Below are 14,011 nucleotides of genomic sequence, written 5' to 3'. Positions count from 1 at the left end.
AAATTTTTCCAATTTTGAATGTGGGCTGATACCTATGCTGTAAAAAATGCATTAAATGAAACAGATGTCAGCGATGAAAATATTTTTTAAAAGGCTCAAAAAATCATGATCAAAAGACCAGAAAAAGAGCTTTGGTCCCTGTTGCACCTGGAAACCAGGCCACAGTGTTGAGAGACCTCTCCCCAAACAAGTGCTATTGGAGGAAACACACATCTGAGAGTCGGGGTGAGTTTTGTGAATGGAAATCCATTCAATCACTGGAGAGGTATAAATGGTCAAGAAGATTTGGGTGTATTGAGATTCCACACATTAATCACTTAACGGCCAAAATTCTACCATTTTTAAAGACATGTAATTGATTTGCCTCTAGATGCTGGTTGTATTTGGCAGCGAATGCAAAGGAAACTCAAGCCCATAAAATGTAGAGCTGAAGAAAGTGTACACATGTACATGGGAATGCCAGGGTAGCCACGATTACATCATCTTTCTTTAAACATGAAGCGAATCCGAACAGAAGTCATGCAAATTGGCCGAAAACTGGAAATTTTGAAATTGAACAGGACCTCCAGATCCGCACGTCACTTTGAGGTTATCTCTAGTATTATGTGGTGAGATGTAGAAAGTGCAACACACACACAGACACACACGCACACACATGCACTCTGTGACAACTGACACATGAGGAATACTGGCTCGTTCAACAGTTATTAGATATTTCCTCTTGTCTCCTGTAGGCTTCGTTCAGGAGCTGTATCTCTTCCTGATAGCCAGATCTGTCACGGTTCTGTTTGTGGCTGTTCTGTCTATGAGCCTCCACCGTGTCTGGGATCGATATGCTGATGTCACTGCCGGAGTGGCCAGTGGGAATGAGCAGTGAGTAGGAGGCCGACTCAGCCAGGTCCACCGAGACGAAACGGTTCTCGCGGCGCGAGTAACGCAGGGAAGGGGAGCGGGCCTGTGCCGACGACTGGCTGATGTTGCTGACGATGGACACGGTGTCCAGTGCCTCGTCATTCTCGCAGATCTCCAGCACTTCCAAATGGATTTTGACACTAGTGTCGGCCAGGCTGCCTGGCGTGTCGTCAGCACTGGGTTCGTGGCCCACGCTCTTGGAGCGATACACCTCGACCTTCTTGGCCACTGGCGTTATCTTCCGCCCCTCACCGCTGATTTCATACGTGGATAAGGAGAGGGTCTTGCCGGTGTTCGGAGCGTGCAGTGAGACCATTCCCTGAAAGGCACACAGCGGGATAGACAATCCGCCTGGTCTCTGGAGGAAGGAAGAAAAGAAAATCGTCATTGACGCTGGTCAGCAGAGCAAGACATGTTCATTACAAAAACCCATCAGTCACCAAAATTGTCATTTGAATTACATAGAGCTTTGTCACAGAGACTGAAGAGCACAACAAATCACTCAACAACTTTTGGGAATTCACAACTCACAGGTTATTTCTTCACACAGAATCACATAGTATTTTTACAATGCGGAAGAAAGCCATTCAGTCCATCGAGACTGCACAGGCTCTCTAAAAGAGCAATCGCCCTGCCTTCACCCCGTAACCTTGCACATTCTCTCTTTTTAGGTAACAATCCCATTCCCTTTTGAATACCTCGATTGAATCTGCCTCCACCACCCTTTCAGGAAGTTTGTTCCAGACTCCAACCACCCTCTGGGTGAAAAAATATTTCCTCACATCACATTTTGCCCATTATTTTGAATCAGTGTCCTCTAGTTTTTGATGCTCACTTGAGTGGGAAGAGTTTCTCACTAGTTACCCTGTCTATACCCCTCAGGATCTTGAATACCTCTTTCAAGTCTCCTGTCAGCCTTCTTTTCTCAAAGGTAAACAATTCCAGCCTCTCCAATCTATCCTCATAGCTACAGTTCTTCATCCCGGGAATCATTTTTGTAAATCTCCTCTGTACTCTCTCCAGTGCCTTCGCATCCGTCCTCAAGTAAGGCATCCAGAACTGGATGCAGTACTCCAGATGAGGCCTAACTAGTCACAAGTTGTTGCAGGATTTGTACAGCTCCACCTTAACCAGTGCAATAAAATTCTTGCATCTGCTTCTGATGAGTGCGCTTTGACAGATCAGAATGGACTGTGCTTAAAACTTATTCTGTCAGGCAACATGGATTTTTTTTTTAACCTTACCAACAAAGATGGGCTTGTTTCTTTCTCATCAGAATTTTGGCTGCCATCTATGTAAATTTGAATTTACATCTCAATAATGGCGAGTGCCATGTTAAACCTGCCTGGAAGCTGGTCAAATGGAAAATATGGATGACAGATGGGAAGGAACACTAGTGGCAGATTGTTGGAGCAGGGGTCCTTTGGTCTCACTCACCAGCAAACAGGCTGAGGTGAAAAAGGTCTGTGATAATGAGAGGGGACATGTTCCCCTCTTGAACTCCTGCCCCTACCCTCAACTGGGGGCTGATTGGGACGTTTAATATTGAGGCCTTCATTTTCTGGCAATGAGAGTTGACGGAGAATGCTGACCAAGCCAACAGAAAATCTTTTCTTGCTTTTCAAATTGCACCCTGGGCTATCCAGATGAGGACAGGTCAGGTCCAAGCTTAATTGTGCATCCAAAAGATGCCTATTCCAGCGAAGTAGTACTCCCTCATTCCTGCTCTAAAGTTCCAATCTCGATCATGTGCTCAGGTCTGTACTAGGACTTGAATATGCGACCACCCAACACAGGGTTCGGAAACCTTAACACCAAGAAGAGCCATGTTTTAAATTTAGTCAAACACACAATATTTTAAGAGCTGCTATGCTGTTACTTAAATGGCAATAATAATGAAAAACAAGAGGCACGTTTCAACAACATTGTAAAGTTTATCATTGGATGGTTAAAGCACAGAAGGAGGCCATTCAGCATGTCTATGCTGCCTCTCTGTAGGGATAATTCAGCCAGAGCCATTGCCCACTTTCTCCCCGTAGCTCTGCACATTTTACCTCTTCAGATAATAATCCAATTCCCTCTTGAATGCCTCAATTGAATCTGCCTCCACCACACTCTCAGGCAGTGTATTCAAGATTCTAACCACCTGCTGCATAAAAAAGTTTTTCCTTATGTCGCCATTGCTTCATTTGCCAATTACCTTAAATCTCTGACCTCTAGTTCTCGATTTCTCCACCAGTGAGCACAGTTTCTCCTTCTCTACTCTGTCCAGATCCCTCAGGATTTTGAATATTCTTTTAAACCAGCTCTTCTCCAAGCAGAATGTCTCCAATTTTCCAATGTAACCGGAGTTCCTCATTTCTGGAACCATTCTTGTGAATTTTTTCTGCACTCTCTCTAATGTCTTCACATCCTTCCTAAGCTCTGGTGCCCAGAACTGGATGTAATACTCCAATTGAGGCTGAACCAGTGTTTTATACATAACGTAACTTCCTTGCTATTGTACTCTATACCCTTAATGATAAAGCCAGGATGCCGTATGCTTTATTAACTTCTCTCTTAACTTGCTGTGCCAGCTTCAATGATTTATGCACAAAAAACCCAAGTCCCTCTGCACCCCCTTTAGAATTGTACCCTTCATTTTACATTTTCTATCAACATTCTTCCTACAAAAATGAACCGCTTCACACTTCTCTGCATTAAACTTCATCTGCTTCTTGTCCGCCCATTCCACCAACCTGTCCATGTCCTTTTGAATTTCTACATTATCCCCCTCATAATTTACATAGGTTCCAGATTTTGTATCATCCACAAATGTTGAAATTGTGCCCTATATTTAGAAAAAAGTTGTTAACTGAATGTGCTAGTGAAAAAGTATCAATGTTAATAAAAGTCTAAAAGAATGAAACCAGCCATTCAATTACCATTAAAATGGGTTTGATCGGTCAAGTTCGGGATATGCAGGTGAGTCCTTAATGGGCTGCATGCAGCTTCTGAACTATATTTTGCAGACCTCTGGCTGATCTCAAAGCCAGGACTGTTGTCAAACAAGCTAAATTGGTGTTCAGCACCACAGTTCAATGCACTGTATTGTTCAACTTGCCTTTTTGTTAATGGGGTCCTTGTGATTCTTTTTCCTAAGTTTCCATTTCTTCCCCCATGTTAAATAATTTAGCAGTAGCATCTAACAGTGGAATCTCTGCAGAGTGGAGACAATTAGTCTCCATCCTTGATTTAACAAGCTGAAAGCTCTCATTCATGCAGTAACAAATAATTTAGAAGGGCATTGATGAAACACACCCCACTGAGGGGTCAAGATGGCTTGGTTTCTGCGGTGTGGTGACTGGCAGCTGCTACACGTCCTGAATGCAAAGGTGAAGCCTTGACAAAGGGTTTCTGGAGATGAATGCCTGATGCAGACAGAATAGCTCACTGACTGCCTGTCTCCAGGGAGAGATGCTGTCAATAGTGTATGACAGCCACTGGTGGAGCCTGACAGCCATATCTGTCTAACTGAGATAGCTGAAGCCAGTTAGCATGGTTCGCTGCTCTGTGGAGCTATTCATCTTGCATTAACTTTCTTGTTCCACTTCACAAATCTCACAAGAATGTTGGTATTTCTAGGGGCAAGGTGAAAAAAAAACTTTTAGCTTTAATATTGATGTCCGTTCCTAATTGTATCTTGATCCTACTTGCTAAAATCACCACCAGAGAAGATTCCTCTCTGCATTGTGGCTGTGACTTGTAATCATGATAAGAATATTTGCCCTGACTGCTGCTGTTTGTCAGATGAGGCATAAAACTGAGGTCCTGTCTGCTCTCAGGTGGATATAAGATATCCATGGCGCTATTCAAAGAGAGCAAGGGAGTTCTCCTAGCATCCCTCAATGGATATCACTAAGACAGGTTATCAGGTCATTTATTCCATGATTATTTGTGGGATCTTGCTGTGCGTCAATTGGCTTCCTCATATCTCTTCATTACAACAACGATGACACTTTGAAAGTCATTTTTCTTTGGCTGTGAAGCACTTTGACATGTCCTGAGGGCATGAACGGTGTTGTAAAAGTGCAATAAGAGCAGAAAATGCAGGAAATACTCAGCAACTCTGGCAGCATCTGTGGAGAAAGGAAAAGAGTTAATGATTCAGGTCCTGAACTTTCAGCAGAGCTGTCTGAAATGTTAACTCTGATTATCTTTCTCCTCACATGCTACCAGACCTGCTAAGTATTTTCTGGCATTTTCTGTTTTTCTTTCAGATTTCCAGAATCTGCAGTATTTTGCTTTTGGACTGCTGTAAAAATGCAAGTTCCTTCCCTTTTTATTTCTTATTATATGCCAAACTTTGTATTTCGAACCACTTTTTCCCTTCTGAACTAAAAATAGAAAAGAATGTTTCACTGTGGTTTTTGTGGGAAGAGAGCAATGTATATATTCTCAAATGATTCTTCTTAGAGCAGTGAAGGTTTAGGTGAGATTTAATAGAGGTCTTCAAAATCATGAAGGGTTTTGATAGAGTAGATATGGAGGAAGCGTTTCCATTGCCAAAAGAGTCAGTAACCAGAGGACACAAAGTTAATGTATTTTGCAAAGGATTCAGGAGGCAGATGAGAAGAATATTTTTTTACACAGGAAGTTGTTGAGATCTGGAACTCATTGCCAGTGCAGGTAGTGGAAGCAGATTCAGTTTTAACTTTCAGAAGAGTATTGGATATATATTTGAAGAGGAGAAAATTTACAGGGCTATGGGGAAAGGGCAGGGAAGTGGAACTAATTGGATAATTTTTTGAAATGGCATGATGGACTGAATGGTCTCCTTCTGTGCTGTGTGATTCTACACAGCTGTACAGAGCTTGAAAGGATGCTTAACATGTGAGAGATTTCAGTCCATCTTGGCAATGTGAATTATTGCAGGCTTTAGCGCTTAACTGAACAAATAGATTTGTAAACTGTTGATATATGTTCCTCCTTCCTCATCTAGCAGTACGACCTTGAAAAAGGAAGCCGAGCAAGAAAAGCTCCTGGTACTTTTTCAAAAATGGAGCAGAGTTGGTCCTGGCTCCATTATTTGATTGTGATCTTTGCCCAGGCTGATCACACAACAAACTGGTATGAATAAGGATTTTTACAGGCTGGGTTAGCACATGCATTGCAAAAAACAGAATCCTTGGAGGTACTGTATGGAAACAGCAAGATTTGAACTGATCCTATCAACGGCTTTGTGATTTTTATTTCACAACATTCTCAGCAGCCATCACTCATGCGAGCTGATAAATGCTGAGCTCTTCCTTCAGCCATGAACAATATGACAATGATGAACACTTTTTCTAGTTCTGCTGCTCCAGGCCTTTTGACAAATACCTTTTCAATTTATCACTTTTGACAGCAGTACTAGCAATCAACTGATTAGGTACAAAAATGCAACTGCAATGTTGGCAGGTCTTTTTTTAGGCTTCTCTCCCTTCCATACAAGTTGATTCACCAGGAATGACGTTGCAGTGAGAGATTTGAGACATTAGGGCTATTTCCACTAGAGCAAAGAGGACTGAGTGGAGGTTTAATCAAGATTGGACAAAAATAAAACATGAAGAGTGATTAGGGAAAAGCTTTCTTCTGATTGAGAAGTAGCTAACAAGGCGATCATCAATGGAAAATTGTCAGAGGTTAGGAGAAATGTCTTTATGCAGTTGTTGTTAGAGCAGTGAACTTCTGAGGCAGTGACTATATTAAGAGTAAATTGGATCAACAGTAAACTTCCTATGGCTGCACAGGAATATAATAGGACAATATTTGACACTGAGGGCTGGGTTTTACGCCTCCCACACCACCCCACCTCCCCCCCACTGGGTGTGTTTTTGATAGGAGAGCACGAAAATACAAGGGGTGGCTAGCCCCTCACTTTCTCGGCCATGTCCCAGCTGTACACCATAAGATGTGTGGTGGGCGGGCACTGAAATTGGCAGCCTGCCTGCTGTATGTAAATACGTAATTATGGGTCAGTTGAGCTTTGTTACAGGCTGATTGACCCCAGTGTTACACCACCAATGTCATATCATGGTTGGCATGGCAGGAGTAGGCAGCCTGTTCTTTCAAAAAAGGTTTTTAGAAGTGTGGAAAAGAAGAGGGTCACCATTCCCCTCACACCCTCACTAAGGTGCCTGATCTCACCCCAGTCAACGCCCCTAACTTATTTGAGCTTGGGATCCATTGCGGCCTTCATCCTGGGTCTGCTTGCAGTCCCAGCAGCACCCAATTCGATTGACCTGATGGCGGGAGGGGTGTAAGTCCCACCATTGTCATTGCCACCTGCAGCGTCTTATTGCTGTGGGGCCATCTTGTTCATCGGTTGGTTTCTGACTGACTTTTCAGTTGGGGCAGCAGAGCAGTATGCACCCACCCCTCGGCCCCTCCCCCTGTAAAATCCAGCCCTGGATCACATAACAAAAAGGGATAAGTTTTAAGGAGCATCTTAAAGGAGTTCAATTGTATAGGACTTTGGTGAAATCACACCTGGAATACTATATGCAGTTTTGGTCTTGATATTTAAGGAAGGACATATTTGCATTGGAGACAGTTCAATGAAAGTTCACTAGGTTGGTTCCTGGGATGAAAGGTCCTATGATAAAAGGCTGGGTAAACTGGGACAATATTCCCTGGAGGTTAGGAGAATGAGAGGTGATCTCATTGATGGGACTTGATAGGATAGACACTGAGAGGTTGTTTCCCCTGACTGGGAATCCAGAACATGGAAGTACAGTTTCAAGATAAGGTTCACTTAGGACTGAGAAGAAGATGAATTTCTTTATTCAGAGGGTTATGAATTTCTGGGATTGTTTAACAAGGGGTTCGCTGAATAGATTTATGGCGAGTAGATAGATTTTTAGTCCCTCAGGGAATCAGGGCATATGGGGAGTGGGAAGAAAGCAGTGCTGAGGCAGAACGTCAGCCATGATTGTATTGAATGGTGAGCAGGGTTGAGGGGTTGAAAGGCTATGTGGTCTACTCCTGCTCCTATTTCTTATGTTCTTATGACAGAGGTAGAAAAGCACAGAGGCTGGCAGGTTAGGAAGGGAAATTCTAGAGTTTAGGGCCTAGATGGCTGGAAAAATGGCCACCAATGGTGGAACAATTAAATTGGTAATGTACAAGAGGTGGGAATTGGGGAAATACAGAGATCTCAGAGTGATTAGTGATGAAGAGAGCTATAGAGATAGGGAGGCACGAGGCCTAGGAGGGATTTGAAAATAAGGATGAGAGTTTTTAAATCAAGAGATAGCCAGACCGCGAGCTAAGGTAAAAACAAAAATAAAAAAAAAATCTGACATGTCCTCCTTCTTCCTTAACCGAGGTTTTCCACCCACGGTCGTTGATAGGGTCCTCAACCATGTCCGGCCCATCTCCCGCGCATCCGCCCTCACGCCTTCTCCTCCCTCCCAGAAACATGATAGGGTCCCCCTTGTCCTCACTTATCACCCCACCAGCCTCCGCATTCAAAGGATCATCCTCCGCCATTTCCGCCAACTCCAGCATGATGCCACCACCAAACACATCTTCCCTTCACCCCCCCTATCGACATTCCGTAGGGATCGCTCCCTCCGGGACACCCTGGTCCACTCCTCCATCACCCCCTACTCCTCAACCCCCTCCTATGGCACCACCCCATGCCCACGCAAAAGATGCAACACCTGCTCCTTCACTTCCTCTCTCCTCACCGTCCAAGGGCCCAAACACTCCTTTCAAGTGAAGCAGCATTTCACTTGCATTTCCTCCAACTTAGTCTACTGCATTCGTTGCTCCCAATGTGGTCTCCTCTACATTGGAGAGACCAAACGTAAACTGGGCAACCGCTTTGCAGAACACCTGTGGTCTGTCCGCAAGAATGACCCGAACCTCCCTGTCGCTTGCCATTTTAACACTCCACCCTGCTCTCTTGCCCACATGTCTGTCCTTGGCTTGCTGCATTGTTCCAGTGAAGCCCAATGCAAACTGGAGGAACAACACCTCATCTTCCAACTAGGCACTTTACAGCCTTCCGGACTGAATATTGAATTCAACAACTTTAGGTCGTGAGCTCCCTCCCCCATCCCCACCCCCTTTCTGTTTCCCCCTTCCTTTTTTTCCAATAAATTATATAGATTTTTCTTTTCCCATCTATTTCCATTATTTTTAAATATTTTAAAATCTTTTATGCTCTCCCCACCCCCACTAGAGCAATACCTTGCGTGCCCTACCATCCATTCTTAATTAGCACATTCGTTTAGATAATATCACCAACTTTAACACCTATGTGTTCTTTTGTTCTATTGTTGTTGACATCTTTTGATGATCTGCTTCTATCACTGCTTGTTTGTCCCTACAACCACACCCCCCCTCCACTTCTCTCCCCCCACCCAAACCCACCCCCCTCCCCACACACCTTAAACCAGCTTATATTTCAACTCTTTCTTGGACTCGAGCTCAAGTTCTGTCGAAGGGTCATGAGGACTTGAAATGTCAACTCTTTTCTTCTCCGCCGATGCTGCCAGACCTGCTGAGTTTTTCCAGGTAATTCTGTTTTTGTTTCGCGAGCTAAGGTAGATCAATGTGCACAGGGGTGATAGGTAAAGGGGACTTGGATGTGAGTTAAGATATGACCAACAGAGTTTTGAATGTCAGAGCACAAATTAGGGATATGAGGACAAAGCAAGGCAATGGGATTAGTTTTAAATTGCTTTTGCAAGAAACCGGTACAGGTATGCTTGACTGAATGGCTCCTTCTGTGATGTAAATGCCCAGTTTTAAAACATCCCCCCACCCCACCCCCAACTAAAGGAGCTGGCTTATTGGGCTACATTTCCATTGGCATTGGTACCTTGCCCAAGGAACCATTCTTCATGTGTGAGCTAGGAAGTGACTGTTATCAAGCTATTCCACTGTGACAGCTTTCAGAGCCAAGCCCAATTCTATCCTCACACAAAGACTATGCTGGATAATCAACAGTGAAAGAACTTTGGCTGATCTCCCCTTCTCTAGTTTCTTCTAGTGTTTACTTTCCAGGGTCCTACCATTCATAGTGTAATCCCTTGCCTTGTTAGCCCTCCCCAAGTACATTATCTCATTACCTCACACTTTTCCGGGTTGAATTCCATTTGCCACTGCTCTGCCCACCTAACCAGTCCATTGATATCCTCTTGCAGTTTATGGCTATCCTCCTCACTATTTGCCACCCTACCAATTTTCATGTCATCTGTGAACTTCTTGATCATACCTCCTACATTTAAATCCAAATCATTTATGTACACCACAAACAGCAAGGGCCCCAGCTCCCAGCTCTGTGGATCCCCACTGGAAACAGGCTTCCTGTCAAAGAAACGTTCGTCTACCATCACACTCTGCTTCCTGCCTCTCATCCAATGTGTCACTTTGTCTTGGATCCCATGGGCTATTACTTTCTTGATCAGTTTGCCATGAGGGACCTTATCAAAAGTCCATGTAGACCACATCAAACGCATTACCCTCATCAACACTCTTGGTTACCTCCTCAAAAAATCCAATCAAATTTGTCAAACACGAGCTTCCCTTAACAAATCCATGCTGACTATCCCTGTTTAATCTATGTCTCTCCAAGTGCAGAGATATTCTGTCCCTCAGAATTCTTTCTAGTAACTTCCCCACCACTGAGGTTAGACCGACTGGCCTGTAATTTCCTGGTCTATCCCTTCCACTTTTTTTTAATAATGGGACAATGTTAGCAGTTCTCCAGTCCCTGGCACCTCACCTGTGGCCAGAGAGGATTTGAAAATTACTGCCAGGACTCCTGAAATCTCTTCCCTTGCCTTCCTCAACATCCTGGGATACATCTCACCCAGGCCTGTGGATTTATCCACTTTTAAGGCTGCTAAACACACTAGTACCTCCTCTCTCTCTCTATATTAATTTCCTCTAATATTTCACAGTCCTCCACCCTGATGCCTATATCTGCATTGTCCTTTTCCTGGGTTTCCTTAGTTTCAAATTGAGATTTTTCTCAGTTTCAAAAATAAAGCAATTTATTCCTGAACCGAGAATTTGGCAAATGTAAATAAAGGTATATCCAGGTATAACAACATTTAAGTTGTAAAGCATCATGTGGTGCTTCACAGTGTAAATCAGATTACATTTGACATTGAGTCACACATGGAGATATTGGACAAGTGACAAAATGCCGAATTGGAGGCAGGCTGTAAGGCATGTCCTGAGAGAGGAGAGAGAGGTAAAGAGGCAGAGATGTGTAGGGACACAATTCCGGAGCTTTTTTTTCATTATTCATTTAGAGGGTGTGGATGTCGCTGGCTAGACCACCATTTATTGCCCATCCTTAATTGCCATTGAGAAGCTGATGGTGAGCTGCCTTCTTGAACCGCTGCAGTTCCTGTAGTGTCAGTACACCCATAGTGCTGTTAGGGAAGGAGTTCCAGGTTTTTGACACAGCGACAGTGAAGGAACGGTGATATATTTCCAGTTCAGGTTGGTGAGTGGCTTGGAGGGGAGTTTCTAGGTGGTGATGTTCCCATGTATCTGCTGCCCTTGTCCTTCTAGAATGTAGTGGGCGAGTTATTTGCTTAAGGAGCCTTGGTGAGTTTCTGCAGTGCATCCTGTAGATAGTACACACTGCTGCCACTGTTCATCGGTGGTGGATGGAGTGAATGTTTGTAGAAAGGGTGCCAATCAAGAGGACTGCTTTGCCCTGGATGGTGTCAAGCTTCTTGAGCGTTGTTGGAGCTGCACTCATCCAGGCAAATGGAGACTATTCCATCACACTCCTGACTTGTGTCTTGTAGATGATGGACAGGCTTTGGGGAGTCAGGAGGTGTGTTACTCACTGCAGGATTCCTAGCGTCTGACCTGCTCTTATACCACAGTATTTATATGGCTAGTCCATTTCAGTTTCTGATCAATGTTAACCCCCAGGATGTTGATAGTTGAGGCTTCAGTGATGGCAATGACATTGAATATCAAGGGGCGATGGCTAGGCCCTCTTTTGTCTGAGATGGTCATTGCCTGGCACTTGTGTGGCATGAATGTTACTTGTCACTTTTCAGCCCAAACTTGGATATTGTCCATGTCTTGCTGCATTTGGATGTGGACTGTTTCAGTACCTGAAGAATCGTGATTGATGCTGAATATTGTGCAATCATCAATGAACATCCCCACTTCTGACCTTATGATGGAAGGAAAGTCTTTGATGAAGCAGCTGAAGATGGCTGGGCATGGATACCACCAGCATGGAGAACTGAATGCACAACAATCAATTAAGTGGCAAAGGAAATTGCAGTTTGCAGGGGAGGCAATGGTGTAGTGGTATCATCACTCGAGTAGTAATCCTGAGACCCATGGTAATGCTCTGGGGACCTGGGTTCAAATAGCACCATCTGCTGTGGTGGGATTTGAATTCAGTAAAAATCTGGAATGAAAAGTCTAATGATGACCATGGAACCTTTGCTGTTTGTTGTAAAAACCCATCTGGTTCACTCATGTCTTTTAGGGAAGGAAATCTGTCATCCTTACCTGGTCCGGCATACATGTGACTCCAGAGCCACAGCAATGTGGTTGACTCTTAAATGCCTTCTGAACTAGGGCCATTAGGGATGGGCAATAAATGCTGGCCCAGCCAGCGAAGCCCACGTCCCATGAATGAATAAAATAAAAGGCCAGAGGATTACAGATTCCTCAGAAGGATGCAGGACTGGAGGAGTTTACAGAATTTGGGATGGGTGAAGCCATGGATAGTTTTGAATAGGAAGATGAGAATGATAAAATGCACAAAACTGAAGGAAATCAATGAAGAGAATGCAAACCCGTTCTACCTCTCTCCAGTTCTGAGCATATTACTTTAAAATCCAGTTTAATGCAGTTTCCCACAGAGTGCAGATAAACACTTCACTTGCCAGAGCAGGTTGCCAACTCTTCAGTTCATCAAAATCTTTAGTTTAATATCAAATACAGGAGACAAATCACAAAGAAACAACATACCTCTTAATTCCCAACAGATAAGTCCCCTAGGGTGGACTGAAATATTGGTCCCAGTAAAATGGTGCATTTCTGCTTCACAGCATGTGTGAGGGGAGTTCATAAATGCAGCTCATAATTTGGTCTCAGTGACTGAAGTACAGTTATAATAAAATAAAGAAATTGGATTTTTCACAATCTTAGGACATTCTGAAACTCTTAGTAGCCAACGAGATACTGTTGAAATGTAGTCACTATTATAACGTGGCAGACAATGTATGCACAGCAAGCTCCCAAAAGCAGCAATGTGATAATGGCCAGATAATCTGTGTGAAATGGTGTCAAAGAATATTTTCTGTCCACCTGCAAAGGCTGACAGGGCTTTGATTTCACAACTGATCTGAAAGATGGTGCCTCTGACAATGCAGCACTCCCACAGTACTGTTTTAGCAATGACCTTTGAGTGATAAATATTGTTCAGGACATGAGGGAAAACTCCACTGTATTTATTCATGGGAACTTTTACTGGATCCTGCTCCTGACCAGTATTCAACCACTCCTGGTAGAAAGAGCGTGTATGTGTGTAATCTTGCATTTCTGTGTATGTGTGCATGTGCCTTCATGTGTATGCATGTGTCTTCATGAGAACGTTGGTGTACAGACACTGAAACAAAATGTGGTTGCTGAATAATTGTTGAATAGCCTAGCAGTACTCGCTGTCAGGGCTCACATCAGCATTTGGGTTACACACGCGAGTGCTACCACTGCCTGCAAAACTAATCTTAATGTCACCATTAGCACCTCCTTTAACCAGTACCACCACTATTACCAACCCTTTGACTTTTTGATAATGACATATTTCGCTATCTCTCCTTTGCCTCCACCTATTGCTGGCCTTCTATCCAGCTTCACCTGTTCCGGCCCCCTTAAACAGTATATATTTCACCACATATCTGCTTCCCTTTAGCTCTGAAGAAGAATCATACGGACTCGAAACGTGAACTCCTTCTTTCTCTCCACAGGTGCTGTCAGACCTGCCGAGTTTTTCCAGCATTTTTAGTTTTTGTTCCTGCAAAACTAACACCTTTCAGGAAGGAAAAGAAATTGAGTGGGGGTGGGGCGGAGGTGTGAT

General features: G+C 43.8%; 1 protein-coding gene across 1 annotated transcript in view; it reads right to left on the bottom strand.

The window, feature by feature from the left end:
- Positions 1-697: 697 nt before the first annotated feature.
- Positions 698-14,011, bottom strand: part of LOC121275280 (probable G-protein coupled receptor 149) — a 36,495-nt gene continuing 23,181 nt past the window's right edge. Inside the window, exon 5 of the mRNA XM_041182723.1 lies at positions 698-1,270. Coding sequence (XP_041038657.1) covers positions 698-1,270 — 573 coding nt within the window. The remainder of the gene's footprint in view (positions 1,271-14,011) is intronic.

This window comes from Carcharodon carcharias, chromosome 2 (assembly GCF_017639515.1).
Source record: "Carcharodon carcharias isolate sCarCar2 chromosome 2, sCarCar2.pri, whole genome shotgun sequence".
Taxonomy (NCBI): Eukaryota; Metazoa; Chordata; class Chondrichthyes; order Lamniformes; family Lamnidae; genus Carcharodon; species Carcharodon carcharias.
This window is presented reverse-complemented; position numbering and strand designations above follow the sequence as displayed.